Source organism: Furipterus horrens, unplaced genomic scaffold (genome assembly GCF_987537825.1).
Source record: "Furipterus horrens unplaced genomic scaffold, mFurHor1.1.pri manual_scaffold_12, whole genome shotgun sequence".
In the NCBI taxonomy this organism is placed as follows: domain Eukaryota; kingdom Metazoa; phylum Chordata; class Mammalia; order Chiroptera; family Furipteridae; genus Furipterus; species Furipterus horrens.
Window position 1 is genome coordinate 67313759 of NW_028327182.1, and position 24596 is coordinate 67338354.

A 24596-nucleotide genomic window follows, 5' to 3' on the forward strand; every position below is an offset into this window, starting at 1 on the left:
GTTGTATTCCTCTCTAGTTGTAGAGGGAGACCTAGCGCGTCCGTCTAAGCCTCCATCTTGGCCGGAAGTGAGATGGCTATTATTTTGACTGAATTAAAACATCTCGGGTCTATTATGCACTTACTTAAAATTAGCATTAAAGACAAAGCACTTTGATTCTAAGGAGGTGTAAGGAAATGCTGACATGTTAATATAATTTTGTTTTTCAGTATATGTATGAATAAGTACAGATATGATTATTTTAGGATTAATATTACTGAGGCAAAGGGGAAAAGATATAAAAAGGCAAATAGTTTGTGCTGCATTTCCTGCTATTTTTTTCTTCAGGCTATAAGAAAATACTTCTTTGATGATTATATCTCTGTAAACTGTAGAAGTCTAGGATTTGGCTCACTGGTTGAGCATAAGAGGATCCAATGAAGATGAAAGCAAGGGGATCAGAGGATGACTCACAACTGAGGATTAGCCCCAGAAGGAAGAAGCAACAAAATTGCAAGGTCAGTGAACTGTTGAGAGTAGAAAACATAAAACAAGTGCTGTCAAATCCTGGAAGAATTCAGAAATTCACATCATGATATAGAAATTGATTTGAAAAAAATTTTAAGTAATGAAAATCTAATTACAAATTTTGCATAAATTATAATTTAAGGTTCTCATTAGTGATATATTGAGAGTAAAAATAATTTAAAAAATTTAAATGTGCAGGAAATAGAATAGAGAAGGTGCACCATTGTAGATTTGTAACCTTGCACCTGTGTGTCCATGGGTTTATGTGTACTTCAAAACAAAACTATATAGTGAGTCTAGTGCTGTTATACTTTTGAAAACAACGTTATATCATTCATGTATGTGAATGTCCTAGAGTGTAAATACTAATAATTCTTTAGAAATTATGTAGTTGATTTTGAAATAGAAGTGTTGGCCCTGGCATTTCCTTCCTGGCATATTATACTATTCCAGGTTTTTTCACACTCCTTTCAATATGCTGACATTAGCAGGCCAGTATTTTCTCTTTAGAGACCTTGATTTCAGCTCCATCACCCTCTACCAAGCTTCTAGGAGTCAGAGTCACATCTTGCTGTCACCAGCTCTGTTTGATACCTTAGTATTTCCTTTTTTGTCTTTTTAGTTTTTTCACATTGAATGATCAGTTCTTTATATCTGATCCCCTTGAGACACCAACTGGTGTGGCTTTGTCTCCAGATAGGTGCTGACTTACAGACCCAACCTGTCCTGTCCCCTCCATTTACATTATGGGGCTACAGAGGTGCTTCATGGCAAATCTTCTTACCCTGCTATGTGTTGTGGAGCTGGGGACTGGGAAAAGGTTAGGATCTTTCACCAGGACTGGAGGTTAGTAGTTGGTTCATATCTGAGTAAATGTGCTAATGAGTAAAGTGAATCATGTCCAAGAATTTCATCAAAGCAAAAAGCTTGAGTCGGATATTACTGAGTGCTGAAACAGATTTCAAGAAATCTGTGCTTGAATGTTTAAAGAGCTGCAACACCTAGGAACTTGAGGATTGATTTTTCTGGAATATTAGGGAACATTTAGCAATGAGCTGAGGGTTGTACTTCCCTGGTGAACTGTGTTTGGGAAGCAGAAAGTACAGAGTCGTGATGCCTAGAAAAGTCAGTAGTGAGAGTTGGGGGAGGCTAGAGAAGTAAGGGGAGGAAGACTTGATTGGATCCTCATAGGCTGCTGAACATTGTGGGATCTGGAAACACAGTGGTGGTCAACATCCCATGAAATTCTTTATTTGTAATTAAGATTGTGTATCCTCATTGATGTGATGTAGCTTGTATCTTTTGTCTGGGTCTCTTGGAGTCTTTCCACCAGTCACCATTGCATTTGGGACAAGCTAAATAACTAAAATTAGTAACTATTAAAAATATAGTATCTTTCTCTACTGACTTATTTTACTTAGTATAATACCCTCTAAATCCATCCATGCTGTCGTAAGTGGTAAGATTTCTTTCCTTTTATGGTCAAGTAGTAATTTGCTGTATATATCTATCATAGTTTTTTTTTTTTTTTTTAGTTATTTTGGATAATTTATTTTATTATTTATTTATATTTCTTTTTTTAAATGTGTTTTATTGATTATAATGTTACATTTGTCCCAATTTCCCTTCCCTCTTCTCCCCTCCACCCAGTGACCCCCCTCCCTCCATTTGTCCCCGCCTTTTAGACCATGTCCATTAGTTGTGCATATAGTTCTTCTCAACCTCTCTCTGTCTATTCCATTCCCTCCTACCATGATCCTTAATTCCTATATCATCTCCCTCCCTCTCCCCCTTCCCCCTCCCTGCTGACCTCCCCCCAATATGCTCCCCATACCTATAGTTCTTTTTCCACTCTCGTTGCCTGTTTAGTTTGCCTTTGTTTCAATTCCCTAGCTTCTGTTGTTGTTTCTTGTGATGCAGTTTTCATTTTAGATTTCATAGTTTTGATCCTCCTGTTTCTAAACCAGTCCCTTTAACATTTCATATAACAGTGGTTTGGATCTAATGAACTGTTTCAGTTTTGTTTTGTCCTGGAAACACTTTCTCTGCCCTTCTATTCTGAATGACAATTTCGCTGGATAGAGTATTCGTGGTTGTATGTTTTTGCTTTTCATTACTTTGAATATTTCTTTCCAGTGCCTTCTTGCCTGCAGGGTCTCTTTTCAGAAATCAGCTGATAGTCTAATTGGGACCCCTTTGTACATGATTCTTTTCTTCTCTCTTGCTGCTTTTAAGATTCTCTCTTTATCTTTAACTTTTGACATTTTGATTATAATGTGTCTTGGAGTGGTTCTCCCTGGGCCCAGTTTTTTTGGAACTCTCTGTGCTTCCTGGACCTGTAAGTCTATTTCCTTCCCCAAGTTTGGGAAGTTCTGCTTTATTATATTTTCACTTAATTTTTCAATTTCTAGTTCGTCTTCTTCGGCCTCTGGCAAACCAATGATTCTTATGTTGGGCCTTTTATAGCTGTCCCAGAGGTTTCTGATCCTCTCATCATTTTCCTTGCTTCCCGTTTTTTCTCTCTGCACTGGTTGACTGTTTGTTCCTTCCCTGTGTTTTGGTTTGTTGAAATGAACTCTGAATTTTATTTCCTCACCATCTGTCTCGTATGTGGTTTTGTTCCTTTCATTATGAGTGTTTTTTGATTCTTTCTCATCTTTTTCCAGATCTTTTGTTAATTCTGTAAGCCACCTGATAACAATGGCCCTGAACTGAGCCTCTGACAGGTTTCTTATTTGTTCATCTGTCAGGTTCTTCATCTGTTGCCTGGTGAGCTGCGCCACCGGGATTTCTATAGTTGTCTGCCTCATTTTGACAGATGCATTTTGTTTCCTTGGGCCGGCTATAGGGGCTAGTGCCTGTGTACTCGTCACGACCCAGCGACCGGCGGCAATCTGCAACCTTTTTCGCCACGCTGTGGCCCTTTGTCGTCACAACCCAGCGACCGGCAGTGGTCCAGCAACCTTTTTCGCAGCGCTGTGGCACTTTGTGTGGGGGCGGGGGTCCAAGATGGATTCACACAGTTATTCTACTAGGAGACCGGGATCCATCCTCCCGCCCTCTGGGCCTCACTGTTCAAGGCGATATGGTGGCTGCTTTCCCCAGTGTTGGGGTTGCAAGCTGCCGGGGTTCGACTGCAGCCGGGATTGTCCTCCCTGCCGCTGGGATTGTTCTCCCTGCCGCTGTCCCTGGTGCTACCGCAAACAGCTCTGCCCCCTTTTGCTCTTACCTGCCCAAAGGGCGCCACTGGTTTATAACTTTATACGTTGGGCTTCCGTGTAGTTTTATTTTCTGAAATTTCTAGTTATCTTTTGTTTTGAAGTAGTTGTATTCCTCTGTAGTTGTAGAGGGAGACCGAGCGTGTCCATCTAAGCTTCCATCTTGGCCGGAAGTACCATAGTTTTTTTATTCACTCATCTATTGATAGGTACTTGGGTTGCTTCCATACTTAGCTATTGTAAATAATGCTTCAATGAACATAGGGGTGCATATATTCTTTCAAATTAGTTTTTTTTGCTTTCTTTGGATATATACCCAGACAGCATGGATGGACTGAGAGGATATTATGCTGAGTGAAATAAATCAGTCAGAAAAAGGCAAATAAAATATGATTTCACTTAAATATGGAATCTAAAGAATAATATAAACAAATAAACAAAACAGAAACAGACTCACAGATACAAAGAATAGACTGATATTGCCAGAGGACAGAAGGATTGGGAGACTAGATGAAAAGGTTAAGGGATTGAGAAGTACAAAATTGGTGGTTACTAATAGTCATGTGAATGTAAAGTACTGCACAGGAAATAAAGTCAATGTATGGTGTCAGTTTGGTCCTGGAAATATTGGCAGGAAACACTTTGTAAAGTTTATGATTGTCTAACCACTATGGTGTACATCTGAAACCAATACAAAATAATATTGAATGTAAACTGTAATTAAAAACAGTTAAAAAGATATTAGTATCTACCACCATAATGCAAAAGGGCATTTGGTTGGAACCTGAGAAAGAAGCCAGAGATGGAAGATTAATGTTGGTAATTGGATTTCTATAAATGCTAAAGGCAAGTTTTGGGGGGTATCATCAAAAGAAGAGAATTCCACACAGGGATTAAGAGACATAACCATTGTTTGAACATTTTAATGGTCATATCTGATGACTCCTAACAAATATTTCAAACCAATACTTGCAATGGCTACTATCCATAAGTAAGGTAACTTGGAGTTATCATAGTTCATGATCATCAAATGGTTTGAGATTCATGATAACTTAGAGGTAAAGATTCCATATTAAATTAACTAATTCTACATTTTTCTGAGTGGAAATTCATATGGGTAAAATATATAATGTCAGTGTTTGACTCTTAAAACAAGGTAATAAAAAGGAGTCAAATAAGCTATTGATGCAGATAAATACAAAACTATAAATTCATGAATTTTAACAACTTTTTGTTAGTTTCCTGAAATTTCTTTCTATAACCCAAACCCATTGCTATTATTTTTCTATATCTTTCTTTACTAGATGATACTCTCTATAGGGAAATGGTCAATATTTTATATTTTGCACTATCCCTAGTCCTCAGCATAGTTTATGGTTGTAAATTTTGAGTTAAATGAGTAAACTTGAAAAACTATTGTTTTATAGAAACATAAGTGGTTTGATTTTTTTAAAGGCCAGCTTGAAAATACATATTAACATGTAGTGTTATTGAATTATGTTAACAATGGTGTAACAATCATAACAATAACATAGAAAAGAAAATAGGTTTTGAGCACATTTGTCCCCATACCCGGTTGCTCACTGGCACTCGATGAGAAGTGAATAGAGTGACAAAGGTCACACGTTATACTGGAGTTCTCTGAATTCCGGCTCAATACAGAAGTGTCAACAATGCCAATAGAACTTACCCAAAGGAGATGATATTGCTTTGAAAAGTCATAGAAGTATTTGAAATGAATATACATAAATAACTTGTCTTAGATATTTATTTTGAAATATCTAATTATATACTAATTTATAAGCAAGTGTTCCTTCCTCTTTTTTATCCAGATTTTTGTGAGGGTAGTAGATGGAGGAAATGGCTGAGAAAATTCATCCTTAGAAAATATTTCATTTACATAAATATATCTAATTATTTGAAATAAAACAATGAGTATTTTTATTTTATTTTTAAGTATATTTTATTGATTATGTTGTTACAGTAGTTCCAATTTTTTCCCTTTGTTCCCCTCTGCCTAGTACCCCCCCTTCCCTCCAGCAATCCCACCCCCCATAGTTCATGTCCATGGGTCATGCATATAAGTTCTTTGGCTTCACCCTTTCCTATATCATTCTTAGCATCCCCTTGTCTATTTTGTACCAACCGATTATCCTTCTTAGTCCCTGTACCATTTCCCCATTTCTTCCCCTCCCCCCTCCTAGCTGATAACCCTCCAAATGATTCCCATACCTATGATTCTGTTCCTATTCTGGTTTACTTAGTTGGATTTTGTTCTTATTTTTTAGATTCAGTTGTTGATAGTTGTGAGTTTGTTGTCATTTGTTGTCATAGTTGTTCATTGTTTTGATCTTCTTTCTCTTAAGTGGGTCCCTTTGACATTTTATATAATAATGGTTTGGTGATAATGAACTCCTTTAGCTTCACCTTGTTGGGGGAGCACTTCATCTGCCCTTCCATTCCAAATGATAGCCTTGCTGGATAGAGTAGTCTTGGTTGTAGGTTGCTTTTGATCACATTGAATACTGCTTGCCAGTCCCTTCCTGACTGCAAAGCGTCCTCTGAGAAATCAGCTGATAGTCCTATAGGCACCCCCCTGTAGGCAACTCTCCACCTCTCTCTTGCTGCCCCCAGGACTCTGTCTTTATCTTTCATCTTTGGCATCTCAATCTTGATGCGTCCTGGTGTGGTCCCCTCTGGGTCCAGCTCACCCAGGACCTTCCGTGCTTCCTGTACCTTTATGTCCATCTCCTTCGCAAAATTTGGGAAGTTTTCCTCATTTTTTTCAATTCTTGCTTCCTCATTCTGCCCTGTTTGACTTTTTCTTCCTTATGTTCCAAATCATTGATTTGAACCCCGGTTTCCTTCCCTTCACCATTGGTTTTGTGTGGATTTTCCTTTGTTTCACTTAGCATAGCCTTCACGTCTTCTCTTATGTTTTTGTCATACTCAAGCATATCTGTCAAGCCTGTGAACATCTTTATCACCAGTGTTTTAAATTCTGCATCTGTTAGGTTGTCTATCTCCTCATCTGTTAGGTTGGCTATCTCCTTGTCGATTAGTTCTTTCACTGGAACCTGGATCCCTTCCCCCTTTTGGGTCATACATTTTTGTCTCCTCATTCTGACAGGGTCCCGTGTGTGTTTGCCTCCACATCCCAGGTAGAGCTGTCACTCCTATTACATTGTAAGGGGCGGAGCCTTAGGGATTCATTAGTACAGTCTACCTGTTTAATCATGATGTGGCACTGTATGTGCGGTAGGGGTCTGATTGGGAACAAAGCCACCTGCCCAGCACTCGCCCCTTTTCCTGGCACTTCTTCCACTTTTGCACCAGACTGGCAGTCCTCTAGCTGCTGCCCTGGCCGTCGTTCCCAGTGTGGGTAGGTGTGTGGACATTCTAGGACCATTGGGGCCCTTTAAATAAGGGTACTCTGCTGAAACTGGCAGTTTCTGCCTCCACCCCAACCCCCACTGGTCTGCACAGTCAGAAGCAATGAGGCTGGATTTTCCACGGTGCTGGGACCGTGAGCTGCAAGGTCTGGTGAGGAGCTGGGAATGCTCCCCAGGTGTCCCTCCTGACTTTTTAAAATGTCTGACTGTGCTTTCTGCTAGCCTGCCACTGCCACCTCTGCTGCCACCACTGCTGGTCCCACTGCTGCCGCCAGCACACCACATCCTCTCCGCCCCAGCTCTCCCCTCCGTCTGGATGAGTATTTCTTCTTTATATTTTTGTTTGCTGGACTTCCATGCAGTTTGATTTTCTGGAACTTCTGGTTGTTTCTGGTTTTGAGGTAGTTGTATTCCTTCTTAGTTGTGGAGGGAGAGGCAGTGTGTCTGTTTACACCTCCATCTTAAACAATGAATATTTTTAAAGATTGGCACAGAAAACTAATAAATAGGTGGTATAATCCTATTTTCAATTTTCCACTGAAAAAGAATAAGTAACTTAGTGTATACTTCAGGAAAAAAAGGTGTTTAGGTATTAGAAACAATTTGTAAACATATAATTAATTAAAAAGGAAAGACTTTAATTTAAAAGTTAAATTTCATAAGCTACCACCTATGACTCTGCTGTCCTACTTCATGCATCTCCCATTAACCTCTCCTGTTTACTGCCACACACTCTAGACTCATATCAAGCCAATATTTGCATGTCACTTGATAATTTTTACCTGTCTAACAATGGCAGCTGCACATGCCATTTCTTACCTGGAATGGCTTTTATCTAGTTGTAACAATTCACTCACATCAGAAAATTTCAAAACAAAATCAATAAAGGAGTTTCAGTTAATACTGTAGTTTGCATGTACTGAAATAGTTAAATGTAAATATACATATAAATATACTGATGTAGGGCTTTTCTGAGTACAAGACCAGAGATTGGCAGTTCAGTTAGTTCTCTTCCTTCACTGAATTATACCCAAATTACATACCCTGTGAATTGTAGGTTTAAAAATTTTTAAGTTGAACTAGAACTAAAAGAAATATGTGCAACAATTTGAGTGCAGTCTTCCTAGGTTTTATGAAATTCCCTTCAAGCATTTAAAGTTGTTTATCCTCCAACTAATTGGACAGTATTCTTTTGAGCAACTTTGTATTTACAAAGCATTAAGCTTATTTTTCATAGTAACAATTCCACCTTTTCATACTCAGTTCATCTGTTAATTTAGTTAAATTATGTAACCGCAACCAATACAAATGACATATTTATATTTGGGCTAGAAGTAACGTACTCAGTCTTGGTAAGCTCACATTTCTACAGGTGGGCATAGAATTCTCTGGGCTGACTGGAGACCAGACTAGTGGTAGTATGGTACCCAGATTGTCTGCAACATCTATTAGGATGTTTTACAGAGGAAATGAAGGGCATCCAGCAAAAGGAAATCAGTTTAAAATTTCTCCTTGAGTAGACACTTGTTTTGCACATTTGAGTAATCCAGGAAATAGTATATAAACACACTTAACACTTATACTGTAAGAATAGTTTAAGAATATTGAAGAAAATTAATGTATATTTTTTACTATTAAAACAATTTGACAGATTTCAATTTTGGGGTGGGTATGGCAGAAGATGAGTGTTATTTTAATTAACTTTACATAGAATAAATATATAATTCAATGTAGGTGCATATAATTAGTATAATAAATATAATTATTTAGGATATTTTTGAAGTATCTATTTTAGATGAGTGAAAAAGGATACAAGAACTTAATAAGATTATTTATGATTTACTAAAATTGTATGGCAAAAAGGATGAGGTGTATGTAAACTAATACAAATTTCTAAATGTAGAATCACATCATAGTAATGTTAATATCATTAGAGATGTTGGTTGAAATTCTTTTGGACTGTCAGAGTCCTAAATCATATACAGATGACATACACATATAATATGCAAGCTAAAATGAAGAAAATATTCAAATACAATTACTATCTAATTTTCATTCGAAGATGTATTCTAGTAATTGAGGTGTCTTTTTTCTAATTATAAACCTCCACCCTTCTTCTCGCCTATTTTTGTATATAATACCTGTATTTCTTATTATCATGTTCTCACTAGGCTTTACTCTCTTTCTACTCTTTCTCACAGGGTAGCCCTAGGCAATGTGACAAAGTAGGTGAATATGTCAGCACTGTTAGAATCAAGTGAAGTTGTTTAGATTCTTCTGGCATTTTCAAGAGTTTATTGAACCAATGCATTGTCATTTTTTTTTTCATTTGAGAGACTGTAATTTATTTAGACACATTCAATAATTTAATGTGTACTGTTAAGGCCATTTTAAGGTTCAATGGAGACTTAAAATTTTTCCTACTTTGAAAATAGTTTTATGTTAATTAGTTCAAATCTCTAGTACTTTTAATCATGATGCCTTGGTTTTGGGGACCTTTTCTTGATGATTTATGACTATTTCAGGTTCAAAGAGATGATGGAAGGCGAGGAAAGTATATTGAACTCAGTGATTATGAGTCATTTATTTCTTACTCTTGACCTTGATTCCAGTTTGTTTCTGTTCTGTCCAGTCCCACAATTATATGTTAAGCCTATTTTACATTAGGCATTTGCACAGATACTGGAAGTACAAAGCAAAATAGATAAAATATCTAAACTTGAGGGTTTTTGAAGGGGAAGGATGTTTCAACCAGGAGAAGCAGATGACACTGTCCTCTCACACTCAAACCCAGCCAAGGGAACAAGATATTTAATCAGAATATTTTAACTCATAGTGTACATATCAGGAAACAGTGGTATGGGGACAGACAGCAGGGACAATTGCCAAGTGTTCTTGTATACTGTTTTAGAGATGGCTTTCATTTCATGTGAAGACTGAGTTGACTGTTGTAGGATGAATAGTGATTGGCCAAATGAAGGGATTTTTTTTCTTTTCTGATCCTCTAGGATTATAGAGTCATTCACCCCAATATGGTGAAAATCATTTATAAAATACAAAATTGCAATATTATTATAAGTATATAGTTTTAATGTTGGTAATGTAGATTCAGAAGATGATAAAGGTCAAGTTTATGAGTAAATATTGAAATGTTAAAAAATATTCAAAGAGAAATAATATTTGAAGATTTGCAAAATTTTATGATATATGTTTTGGATATTTTAAACAAAATGAAAGGAGCAATGGTGGTTGTCTGGTTTTCATTTCTGCTTTTTAAAAAGATTTTATTTATTTGTTTTTAGAGAGAGGAAAAAGGAGAGAGAAAGAGAGAAACATCAATGTGAGAGAGAAACATCAATTGGTTGCCTCTTGTATGTACCCCGACTGGGGACCAAACCCACGACTCAGGCATGTGCCCTGACTGAGAATCAAACCCATGACCTTTTGTTTAGTTGAATAACACCCAACCAACTGAGCATTTCTGCTCTTAAAAATATATATATACATGTAGAATTTTTCTTTTGTACATATATATTGTTCTTCATGTTTTGATCAAAGAAGGTATTCAGGATGTGATATGGGAATTACTTTTTGGAACACATTTGTAAATCAGCCTTAGGATTAAAAAAGGACCCATACATCAAGTTGACAGGGTTGAAAGCATTGTTCACTGGAAATTCCTGCATTCAGATGCAAAAGGTTCTAGAAGAGACTTTACTTAGAAAAGCTTTTCATACGTGATTATAATATTTTGGGGGATTGCTAACATTTTAAAAGTTAGCACATGGAAGATTTGAACCTTGTATTTCAGTATGAATATCACATATAAGCATAATGGACTTGAAATATTATAATACAGCTATATATCAGTAATTTTGAATAGTTAGAAAGGTGGTATATCTTCTTTTTGTTACTTCTTCACAGAGGCTAATTTTACAATTAATTGAAATGAAATTGTGGCATGTATTGTTGCATTTCTATGGATAAATATAGAAAAGGAAAAGAAAATGGATCCATTGACAAAGTGTTAGAATGATGAATGATAATAATTTAATCACTTCTGGATTTTGTATAGTTCTGTAATTTTTCTAAATTACAAAGCTGATTCTGGCACAATGTAGAAAATTTGGAAAACAAAGACAAGAAAAATGAAGGAATTAAAACCACTCTCAGTATCACCAGGCAGAAAATAGTAACTGCTAGTTTATTGGTACATATCCAGCCACTCTTTTTACAAAAGAAGATATTTTACATATAAGATGCACATACATTACTTTATGTAAAAATGGAATCATGCTTTTTGATAACTTGTTTTTCCATATCATTTATTATACTTTTTGATATAATTTAACAATACTTTAAAATCCTATTGAGAAGATTAAAAAGATTAAAAGATTAAAAATTACCAAAAGATTAAAAATTAAGGATCCAAAGTAAGAAGTGATTCTCTGCAATTTATTTTCTATTGAAATTGTTTCTGAATCAGTTTAAATACACATAATTAGATAAAGTTTTTGCATTATCTATGATTTCTGATCAAATATTATTCAAAGTCATGTATATACTTATTAGAACAACTTTAGACAAAATTTTGTTACAGCTATAATAATTATCAGCTGTAATAATTATTATTTGTGACTTAAATTAATGTTTTTTAGATAGTAATAGTAAATGATTTTTGGTCTTAAGAGTTTGTTTAGTAGAGGTATAATTTATCAGTATATTTAAAGAGGAGTCTGAGATTCAATGATTTTCCCTTTCTTAGCATATAAAACTTTTGTTATTTAGTTATGAGACACTAATTTCCTCTTATAGATCATTTTGAATTGAGAGTAATAGTGAACCACTAGGAAGATATTCTAAGGGTTATCATTAATCACATATATTTGGGCTTAGATTTATATTTAAGTAAAAATTAAATAATTGCAAAATTATGATAAGTTAAAGGATAGAGTAATAATTAAGTTGCTTTTTATAATAATGCTTAATAGTCAGCAAATTATTTTAAATTACCTGAGACTCAACCTATAAACTTAAGTGGAAGAATTTTTGGAAGATTCAATAAATTAACATAGAAACATTTTTAGAATTGGTCCTGACACAAAATAAGCACTCAGTTAGCACTAACTATTTTAAATTATATTACACTTATGAAATATAATAAGTTATATACATATATGGGATGCATACATAAAACACATACCCATATCCCAGATATAGTAGGAGATTATTAGAAAACATGCTAGCATAGTAAATGAATAAAGAATACATAGATTTGAAGGGAGAATTGGATGAAAGAAGGAGAAGGAATTAGCCAAAGAACATATATACATAATCCCTAGACACAGAAAACAGTGTGTTGATGACCTATGGAAAGAGGGGGTGGGTTGGAGGGGGTTGGGTGGCAATAGGCAAAGGAGGAAAATGGGGAACCTGTAATCGTGTCAACATTAAAAAACATATTTTAAAATGTTTAAAGAATAAATTAAAATTAACAAAAAGAATCATAAGTGATCATTTTACACTATAAATGAAGAAATAAACTTTAAAAAAATAAAATTTTACTTAGCTAGTTTAAAATATTTTCATTTTAGAAAATATGGTATATTTATAACATTTTAAATTATATATATATATATGTATATATGAAAATAAGGTGGGTACTATTAAAACTCCATTTGACAGGCTGAGAGAGATGAAGTAACTTAGCCAAAAAACACAGCAAGTAGAGATTTGGATCTATGCAGTCTGATTCTCTACTCCCTTCCTAGAAACAAATATCAAATTGTAAATATTCTTTTTCAATAGAGAACTCTTTTTTAAGTAATAGCAATTATATAGCTAATTAATTACAATCCAATTTAAGGCCTTCAGTTATAAAGACAATGACATTTCACCACCTTAAATTAGCAAACAGTGTTATGCTTAGAAGGGTTACACTTGTTTAAAAAAAATTATATACATTTTGAATTGAACAGCAAGTTTTAGCAGCATATTTAGATAATTTATTCCATAGATTAGGAATGGGATTTGAATTAAGAATTTAAAGGTGTCTGTGAGGCAGCATAAAAAGCGGTTAGTTGTTGCTAATTTTTGGTGTCACTGTGAATAATGGTTCATATGTAATTTTTGCCCACCATGCAATTCTATACATATGTAACCAATTTTTCACATTAAAATTCTCTTTGAAAGTGGGAAAGCACCTAAATCCATTTTTAAATCTCCAGGTTATTATAACTATACAATTAAATGGCATTTAAAAGCAGCCAAAGCCGTAATACACCTGTAGGCAGAGATTAACATCTGGTCCTTAAGTCAACCTTCTCAGAGAAAGACAAATACATCTTAATATAGCCAGGATGGAAGCGTACATTTATTTCTTATATAACAGTGTAAATAAATACAAGTGTATGCAGGGTATCTGGAGAACAAAGAAAATATATAAAGAAGAATTATTTTTTTTCTTTCTCTTTATTGCTGACACTATTACAGATGTCTTCATTTTCCCCAGCTCTGCCCACCTCCACCCAGACCCTTCCCTCTGGCCATCACTACATTGTTGTCTGTGTCTGTGGGTTATACATGTATGTTCTTTGGCTAATCCTTTCACCTTCTCCTATCTAGTTAAAAATGGCCTCTAATGCCATCACTCAGGAATAACAACCTTTAAAGTCCCTTTGCAGAGCTTATGTATTGTACACACATATTAATATTACACTTACATGGTAGGGTCATTCTGTATATAGAATTTTGTGTGTGCTCTACATCCCAGAGTATTAAATGAACTGTCAGATTTTTGTGTCTTGAAAGAAATACTACCTGTGTGTTACAATCATCACTTTCCCTGTTTGGGAAAGGGAAGTTTTTCTAATTTGTACTTTGAAAAATATGGCTATTTTCCAGGCTGTACTGATCTCAGAGATTGTACAGGCATGCCTCATTGCTTGCTAAGTGTTAAGTAGAAGAGTTAGTACAAAAAAGTGTTATATGTCAAACATGGTTTGTTATGCAGCATTTCTGTAGCAGTAGCAGACTTAAATACATTTATTAGAAATTATAAATACAATACAAAGGAAGACAGAAATCAGAAATAAAAACATACTGAACAGAGAAAGAGAGTAGATTGCCTCCCTTTCAGAACAACAACAACTCCCCAAGAGCAAGGTTCAAGAAGATATTGAATTGCAAATATATTTTTATGGCAGTCATGAATTATATTTGTCAATAGTTTCACTTCACCTCTTCCAGGCAAAAGGGAAGATCACATCTTCTAGCCTTTCATGGTTGGGTGGCACCATGTGATGAGTTGGGCAAATCAGATGGAAAGTGTTTTATATTTTTCCAGGGCATACTACTCACTTGTGGTATGAGGCTGTAACACTCTTTTCCCCCTAGCACAGTGACTGGCAATGTTTAACCCTAAGCTGAATAGAAACCCCCTAGCTACCTCTGATGGGAATGTGACATAAAAGACAAAGAAACTTTGCTTGTTTTCAGCCACTGAGATTTGGGGTTGATTTTACCATAGTGTAATTTAGTCCATTCTTATTGATACTATTTAGTTTTTAAGGATTTTTGTACAACATTTTGGAATGGATATTTGATCATGGAAAAGACATTAGAAAGGTGTTTCAAGGGCGAGAGTAGAGGCACTCTTAAAGTGAAGCCAAGAATAGTGGTAGAATGGATTAAAACTACAGTTACCACACATCATAGGTTTTGGGGGCAATCACTGATTGTAGCTGTTGTCCTTGAGTAATTATTAGTAGTAACTTCTTTCCCTCTCAAGGATCCTGGTTTAGATGATGAATTATGATGGTAGTTGTACAAAACCCACATGTTGACTTCTTTATCCTTACCTTTTCCTATTGAACAGGTTGTTTGATTATTTTTTATTATTAAAATGATTAACATGTTTTGGTTCACTTGCATATTAGTATTTTCCTTCTCACATTTTATTATGCTATAGCCCTCAATTATTAGTTCCCAGTGTTTTCATTAATATACTATTTATTCTCCTCTGGATTATAATATATCATTATTTCTTTAGCTTTTTACTTTATACCATACTGTACAATAGAAAACACAGTGAAAATTATTTCATGAAATTCTTATTACTTTAGTCAGTAATTACTGTATGTCTGTTTTTGTGCCAGCACTACAGTGTTCTGTGCCCCTGGCTGGTTTGGCTCAGTGGATTGAGCGTCGGCCTGCGAGCTAAGTGTCGCTGGTTCGATCTTCCAGTCAGGGCACATCAGAGAAGGAAAACTCTGACTCCAAAAAACCTCCGCTGCCTTGCGGCATACCTCTTCAGGGGAAAGGCTAAGGGAGTAAACCCCGACAGAAAATCCGGAGCCGGAGTCCCTAAGGCGGTTTGACGTTGTAGTCAACACCGGCAACTCCTGCGGCGCACCTGAAGCCAAGCTGTATTGACTCCGTCTTTCCCTTGGACCCTTCAGCTGCGAAGAGAGGGGGGGTCTGCTGCATGGGCAACAGCAGACCCTCCATATCACCCTGCCCAGGCTCTGTAGCTTCAGCTTCACTGGAGAGGACACTCCAGCGTCATCGCAAGATGTCGATTCAACACGGGAGGAGACAGATACCGTGTCACTCCGGAGTTGGACTGCACAGCCATTCTCGGCGGTGCAGATAGACTCTTAAGAAGCTACACCATCGTCTCTCGAGACGGACGGCTGCCGACGACTGTAATAACAAAACAAATATTGATATACAATTGTCTTCAACCACCCTAAAGAAAATGACACCCAATATTAGTCATTTAAGCTTTTCAAAATATTTTTTAGGTCTCCATGTCTGATATTATGTATATTGGACACCTCATTCTTTTTTTTTTTCTCTTTTTTTCTTTCCTTATTTTTATGTTTCACACAGAAATTGCATCTTTCTGTTTTAAAACATTTAGAAGCCATTACTAAATATTTTTAGGACTCACAATTGGAAAATTGAGGGCAATTTGGAAAGACCAATCCAAATAGAGTTCTAAATTATAGTCCCTTTGGAGCAATATTAGAGAGATAACACCGTGAGCAAGACTTGAAAACAGTGTTAAGATATCTTGAACTTAGTTCAATTTCCCAGGCTCGGATTTCTTCAATTTAATTCTCTCATATACCCTGTCTTCCCTAATTCGTTACCTTTATTTCTTAGAGTCTAAGAAAAGTAAATATTTTATAATCCATATTATTCCCATTGAAATGATCAAATACCTCTAATCATATCGATGAGAAACTTTTGAGTTCTTAATGATCATTATCAAATGCCTCTGTTTTCATTGGTAGTTACAAAATAATCATAGGGCTATAAAGTACAACATAGGAAATATAGTCAATAATGTTGCAGTAACTATGTAGGGAGCCAGGTGGATACCAGAAATATCAGGGCACTGAGAGAACACTTTGTAAACTATATGATTGTCTAACCTGTATCCTGTACACCTGAAACTAATACAAACTAATATTGAATGTAAACTGTAGTTGAAAAATAAATGCCTCTGTTTTCCAAAGAGAATTTTTAACACAGACTAAATTTACCAGTATATTGTTTGCAATGCATACTAAGAAAAAAAATGTAAACATTTTATTTGAAAATATTCCACATTTTCTGGAGTGTGTGTTACACTTGGGAAAAAAAGTGAGAACCAGTCACTGCTGGAACTGCCCAAACTGGCCACTGAAAAAATGACCCCCACTTATGTGACTTCATGGAGACTCAGTAAAACCCATTAAAGAATTGGGGGACTTCATAACCAACTTGTGCAGTTTGGGGGCCCCCGCAACTGGCATGGAAGAGTGTCTCTTTCACAAGCATACCCTGGGAGACAATGAAGAGAGATGAGTCTTAGGCTGGCTTCCCATAACCACAGGGGTGACTTTCCTGGTCACCAAAGTATTATGTACATGTTGAAAGTACCTTTTCCTTTTCTATGAGTTTTACCAAATCACCCACTTAAGTTCTTTCATGTGTACCATTCCTTCAAATAAAGTAATTGGGTACTTTCCCTTCCCCTGCTACAAAAAAATTCCACATTTTCACAAAGTGATGTAAAATCTGAGCTTTATATAGTTGCTCTTAACCCTTGCTGTTCATTAGAATTACCTGAGAAGTTTTTAAAGAATACTAATGCCTGATATCACCTTTATAGGATCAGATTTAATTAGTTGGAGCCCAGCATTAGTGTAATTTTGAAAGTTCCCTAGATGATTCTAATGAATAATCAGTATGGAGAAACAGTTTTAGTGGATCCCAACTTTAGGTGTGCATACAGTTGTGTCCCCCTAAATCTTACTTGGAAATAGGGTTTTTGCAGATGTAATTAGTTGACATGAGGTGGGCCCTAATTGAATAACTGGTGTCCTTATAAGAAGAGGAATATTTAGACACAGAGTCAGAGAGGAAAATGTCTTGTGACAACATAGAGAAAGAGGAGACACAGAAGTGGGAATGCCAAGTTGAGATGGAAGTGGAGATTTGAGTGATGCATCTACCACTCAAGGAGCACCAAGGATAGCCAACTGCACCAGAAACTGGAAGAAGCAAGGAAGCATTATGCCCTAGAGCCTTCAGAGGCAGCATAACCCTGCCAACAACTTGATTTTAGATTTCTAGCCTTCGGTAGCCTGAGAATGATATGGTATAGTAAGCCACCAATTGTGGTACTTAGTCATGGCAGCCCTAGGAAACTGATGCTAAACATCTTGGTCATGTGTTGAATTTGTTAAAAATTGGCTCAGTCCCACTGCCTTTTGATCCATCAATACCACTGCAGGGATTCTACCCAAAGAACACCAATTCAAAAGAATCTATGCATCCCTATGTTTATAGCAGCACTATTTAACAATAGTCAAGTGCTGGAAACAGCCTCAATGCACATCAGTGGATGAGTGGATCAAAAAACTGTGGTACATTTATGCAATGGAATACTATACAGCAGAAAGAAAGAAGTAAGTCATACCTTTTGCGACAGCATGGATTGGATGGAACTGGAGAGTACTATATATATTATGCTTAGGAAAATAAGCCAGGTGGGGAAAGACAAATACCATATGATCTTACCTAATACAGGAATCTAATGAACAAAATAAATGAACAGAATAGAACAAGAGGCATGGAAACAAGGGACAGACTTATAGTGACCAGAGGGAATAGGGGTTGGGGATGGGGAGAAGGAGGACAAAAGGGGAAGGGTCTAGTAAACGAACTAATATAAGTGACCCATAGACATGGACAACAGGGTGGGATTGACCATGGTGGGGAGAGCAGGGCAGTGGAGAGCATTGAGGGAAAAATTGGGACAATGGTAACAGAATAACAGCAACAAAAAGAAATAAAAAAAAAAAAAATAGAATCAGTCCCAACTGTGTAAGTACTTAAACTGAATCTCTGGGTGTGAGTCTTGGGCTGCTGAAATTTTCACTTATTCTCTTTTCTTGCAGTGTGTGAGGCAGCAGTGTTGACATAACTGGGGGCTTGTTGGAATCAAATCTGCATTTGAATAAGACCTGTCTAGTGATTCCCCTGCACCTTGCAGTTTGAGAAGCCTTGGCTTGAGGGAATAACAAGGCACCCTGAAGCAGAGCTTGGTTGTTGTTGCCAAGAAAACAATTTTTAAGATGAGTAACAGTGTCAGTTAGTCTTCCAGGAAATGTAGTTAGATGATAAGAACGGCAGTTTCTCCTAAACATAAAGGAAGGACATTCAATATTTGAAATAGAGTTGTAAATCAAGATCAACAGAAAATATTGATTCACTTGCTTTTTAAAAGAAAAACAAAAATCTGGTGCTCAGGTTCATAAGTGGTTAATGTCTCCGTCCTTTATTTTGAGTGCTAGACTATTTTTTTCATCTTTAGCTTACAGTCAATGGCTTTTCATAATGATTGGAAGGAAACATAACAAAACCAATTTCATGACTCATTTTTCCTGACAGTACTGGACAATGTGCTTTAGAGAAAAATGTATTTGGGTTTGGGTTTTACTGTTGTGAAGCCTTCGTTTGTATGTTAACTGCTTTCACTTTCTTCTTCCTTTTTCTTTTCACTGTGTAAATGACCTACTTTGAAGTTTCAAATAAAAAACAAGTTAAATAGGCTTTTATGTGGCTCTTGATTCTGTCTTTTCTAGCAAATTTGGAAAAGGTCCTGACTTTGAGTATAACGTGTCCGAGTATAGAGAAAAAAAGAAAGAGCTCTTCCTGTCTGGTACACTCACGAGAACTTTTCTAGCTCTAAGGGAAAGCAACAAACCTGCCAATATTTGCACTCTATGAATAGAAGCATTTGATCCGAAAAAATAAAATTAAAAATAAGAAATAAAAGATGTTTGCTTACTTTTTTGAGACATAGGCTAACAAATCGTTAAGGGAGCACTGCGCGCGCGTGTGTGTGTGTTGTTAGTTAGCTGCTAAAGGGGAGGAAAAATAATTTTTCCTCTACCCTGCTGAGTTCCTAGCTGAGACCTCTTTAAGAAAGACAGATAACCAAAGAAAAACAGAAGTTTATTGAAATGTATACCTCGTGTGCACACCAGAGAAAACTTGGTAACCCAAAAAAAGTTGATTTAGGATTCAGGACTAAATACCTTCTTAATAGGGGAAGAGGTTAGAGGTAGGCCTCTCAGGAGAGAGTAAGAGACTTTTAGGAAAGATGAATGTCTCCTTAGAAGAATAGGAATAAATGCCTTTTGAAGATAGCTAAAATCTGATGTCCCTGATGATCCATTTGATTTTACCCAACATTTTTAATCCACGTGCATGGGAATATTGCTGGCTCTAGCAGAGCAAGGAGCTGACCTTGAAAGGGTTTTAATAGAGGAAACACAAATCCAAAATAAATGTAGTTTGTGACAAATATTTTTGGATGTGGAGTTCAGTTCTAGTCTCCTTTCCTATGACAAATCAGTCTTCTCTGGTTGATGAAATTCCATGATTGGGGGATTAGCTGATTAATTATAATTATTGAGTTCCTTTTGGAGGATCTGTCTTTAGACCAATAAGGGGAGTTCAGCTGTTTTGCTGAAGTTCCTATAGATCAAAACAATCAACATAGCAAAGTGGCATATTTTGGGGATGGCATGACCTGAATTCCTACAGGCATATATATTGGAGTGCTGTGTTTTGCTACCTTTTGATACATAGAATTCATTCTATCTTCAATGCTTTGTTGCAGCATTGGTAACAACGTGGTCATGCTCATTAGGATTTGATAGCAAAGGGTTGTTTTTAAGTTAAGAAACAAAGTATGCTGCTGTTGAAATAGAAGACTTTTGTACAATTATTTATTTATTTGAACTTTTAAGCCTTTGTGCTCTTTTCCTCAAGAAATAACTATAATTTCTCCAAAATAAAATACTCTAACTCTCTATAGAGTTATGCTTAAACTGAACTAACTTGATAAAACTTCTGTTAGTTCTAGTGAACATGGATGAAATAAGATATCTTTCTCCTTGTAACATAAGGATATTCACACTTATACTGCTATTCCAATGTTATCTAATAGGGTGATATTTTTTTCTCTTGAAACCTATGAGTAAATGAAGATTGATTAATTAGGGGTGAATATAATTCTTGTCATATGAATTGACAACTCCTCGGGATGGGGAAAAATTTTAGCAGTTACTTAGTATCAACACAAGAGAGAGAGATTATAATAAACTAAAATATTCAAGGAACTGTTCTAGAAGAACTTATGATCAAAATATAAGATTCAATGCAAGTATGGTTTAAACTGTGTAACAGGTGCAAAAGGAATGCTGGAATTGTGTTAACCCAACAGTACAGGGAGTCCTGGTAAAGGATTTTGGAAATAAATTAACTGGGAGCAGAGCTGTAGGAACAAGCATGACCTGTTATTGAGGTTGCAGTTACCTTGATCTGGGCACATCCAAGACATCATTAATGACAGTGAAGGATACAGACTATGCTTGATATAGTGGCATATTTTGGGCTGTGACACTGGGAAATTATTACCTAGAACAGTGAACAAGATTTGATAACTGCCTTTCCCAGACCCTACCTCTGAACCCCATAAATTCACCCAATCAAGGTTGGGGTTGACCTCTCTTCTTCAAACACCTGTAATAAAAATCACACAGAATGTTTCTGCACAGAGGTGTCTGCTGCACTCCTACATGGCTCCCAAGTACTGGACAACTTGGCCTCCTGTCAGTAGAAGTACCTCACCAGTAAAAGTAGAAGTACTTCATGCTGGCTTATCCTCTGAGGACAGTAGGCCCCACTGTCTAGGAGATCCTTGGAATGCAGTTAGTCTATGCTGTTTTCAGCTGAACATAAACAGTTTTTCCAAACACCAACAGGATACACTGTACCTATGGTGAATCAAGAGAAAAATGAGATCTCTCTGTTAGCCTGTATGAACGCAGAATACAAACAAAAACACAAACATTAAGCCCTGGCTGCTGTGGCTCAGTGGGTTGAGCGTCGGCCTGAGCCAGGTGTCGCTGGTTCGATTCCCAGTGAGAGCACCTTACTAGGTTGTACGTCAGATCCCCAGTTGGGGGCGCAAGTGAGAGGCAACCACACAATGATGTTTCTCTCCCTCTCTTTCTCCTTTCCCCTTTCCCCTTTCTCTAAAAATAAAATAAACAAACAAATAAATTATTTTAAAAAAATTTAAAAAAACACGAACATTATTCAAGCCAAAGAAATTACCAGATATCCCCCATGTTTGTCAATATGAGTGATGCTGCTTCTTGACCACTTACAGCTTTAGCCTTTCATTAAGTCTTCCCTTTAAGAGCTAGACTCACTGATGCCCAATCATAGGATTAACCCAATGTTCTGACATCATTTGATCTAGAGAAAAGCCCTGATTCCTGGAACCCACTCTAAAACTACCTAAGGCAGGCCCATATCCTATAATAAGTCCCTCTAACTGAGATGTCCACAATTTCACAGGGTGTGCATTCTCTCCCACTGAAATGAGTAATACCAAACTTATTCATCTTCACTGTCCCTGGGGGTCTTGGCTCAAGGGCTTTGAGATTCTTCTCCTACCTTCATGCATGTTTGTTTCTCTGGTCCTCAGACTAATTAAGCCACTTCTGGAATTCCAGCTGGCTTATTCTACTCTTGCTAGTCACACTCCTCCCTGGCCAGGTGATTAGTGCCCTGCCACCTTTAAGCAAATACATTGGAATCTACACACTGCAGAACTGGCTCCAGTTTGCCTGTCCTAGAATTCCCCATTACCTGTGTACGATGGGACACTCGGAAGTTGAACACTTTCACACAGCTCTGAAACTCAGTGTGCAGACACCTCATTGCATACTTTGATGGAATGCCTGCAGCTGGATTAGTGCTCTTTTGTTGTTTTTTACTTTATTTGTGTTGTTTACACTATTACAGATGTCCCCATTTCTCCCCCTCCCTTTGGGCAACTGCCACCTCCTTGCCCTCATCCCCCCTTCCCTCTGGCCATCACCACAGTGTTGTCTGTGCCTATGGGTTATACATATATGTTCTTTGGCTAATCCCTTCACCTTCTTTTATCATGGGTTAGCCCTATGGTGGTAAGCAAATGATGGGTTCTGTACCATGGCCTGCCTGGTATATAACAGTTGTGAAGTTGTGAGCTTCCTATAAATACTCAGTCATATGCTCAATGGGATCCTTGTGTTGGGAAGGAGGTTGGACCAGTAGTTAGCACCCTTCTAAAAAAGAATTTCTGTGATGTTACACTTACAGAAGTGGAGGAACAAGAATATCTTCTTGCTTCTTTATAATCTGTTATAGATTGCTTTTGCTGAAAGGTAAGCCATCCTGACTTTTTGGCTTGTATATATAAAAATAATTAATTCCTTTCCAGAAATATATTCAGTCTATATATTTTATGGGTATTTTGACTGCCTGAAAAATTCTGCAATCAAATGTCAAAATCTTGAGTTCCCTTGAGACTTTGTTTTTCCTGTACATTTCATCTCTCCTTTTTAACGAGCTGTAATTGCTTTACATGGAGATATTTACTTTTCAGTGACCAGTCACAGAAGCCTGACTGTAAGATCGGAAAATCAGCGTTCACATTGTCTTTATTAGCTTTGCTCCAGCTTGTCATTGGAGTTTTGGGCTCAGTTCATTCTACAAAATTGAATGAATTAATGGAATCAGCTCAAATTTCCCCATCCCTACATGACTAGCAAAAAGTCTGGATCTAATGTGTATTATAAGGGGCCTGACTCAAAGCTGCTTTTGAGGATATTTTTTAGTGTTTTCAAAATACAGTTTTGAATAAATTTTGAGGGTTACATTTCCAAATGATTAAAACAACTACTGCAGTTAAGATGGTGCAATTCTGTTAGTGGAAAACTAATCCACTCTCTAATAACCCAACTGGCTACTCCCCCCCAGACACTCTGCAAGCCTTTGGGCTCTCTAATCACTATGCTGTCAAAGCCCCTCTCCACCTGCTGAGGAGTGTTTTCATACAAAAGAAGGATTTAGCCCCAAGCAACCTCTGGTCCCTCCAATAAATATAAAGCTGCTGATTGTCACACCTCCCTCCAACTCCAGTCCAATTCTTTGCATGTGACAAGTCTTAACTGGTAAACCTTTAACTTTATTTATTGTATTGATTTTGATGTTCATCACGCTGGCTACTTGGAGTGTGTTTCTAGAGATAAAAAAGTAGTGCACAAGTCAGAGTTCTATACAGACTAAAGTTTTTAATGTTTGTTCTTACCCCTGCGTAAACTTAAGATTTCCCTTCTTGTTAATTAAAGTGCTGCACTATAGTCACAAAAGAACAGTGGCCAACTGCTGTGGAGCTGAATTTTGGGCTGCCTTTAAGGTCAACCTGAGTTCCTTTGTTTTCTAGAGTGACTGTTTTTTAAAAATCAGGCTTTGACTTACTGGAATTGGCCCCATCAACTGCCTAGGACGAGGTGAGTGGGGGTAGAAGGATGTCTTTAGACTTTGAGTGTGGATGGGATCTGCATGCAGAGACTTAGAGTCAGACAGAGGAGAGATTTCAAAGGTTGTATTTTCCTTCTGGTCCAAGCCTCTCATCCACAGCATGGTAAGTGGGTCAGCGGTAGTTCATGCTTCCTTTTCGGGGAGGAGACAAAACCCATGCAGAATTAACCCTGCATTTTCCACAAGTGAATTTTAATTCCCATATTTTAACTTTAGAATGTGTATATCTAACTATCATCCTTTTATCTTGTTTTTTGTTTGTTTGTTTTCATTTTGCTTTTGCCTTTTGATCTTTAGATTCCTCTCTGTTTAATGCAATCAATCATTCTCTTTAAAGTCTTAGCTTTAATTAAAATATAAATAAATCTAAATTCTGAAGTCTTCCTGAGGAAACCATAGGTTAAAAAAAAAGAAAGGGAAATTCTAGCAAAGTTCTAAAAAACAAATGAAAAAAGGTGATTTTCCTCAGTTTTACAATGCTATAGCAAATTCTTATGTGTAACCTAATATTGAAGCTTGTAGTGAAAAATACTGT

At 36.6% G+C, this 24596-nt stretch overlaps 1 protein-coding gene across 1 annotated transcript in view; it reads left to right on the forward strand.

Annotated features, from left to right (window-relative positions):
• The first annotated feature begins 422 nt into the window (after positions 1-422).
• The window catches only part of MYO16 (myosin XVI), a 654868-nt gene continuing 630694 nt past the window's right edge, over positions 423-24596 (forward strand). Inside the window, exons 1-2 of the mRNA XM_090257968.1 lie at positions 423-497; position 1568. Coding sequence (XP_090114094.1) covers positions 423-497; position 1568 — 76 coding nt within the window. The remainder of the gene's footprint in view (positions 498-1567; positions 1569-24596) is intronic.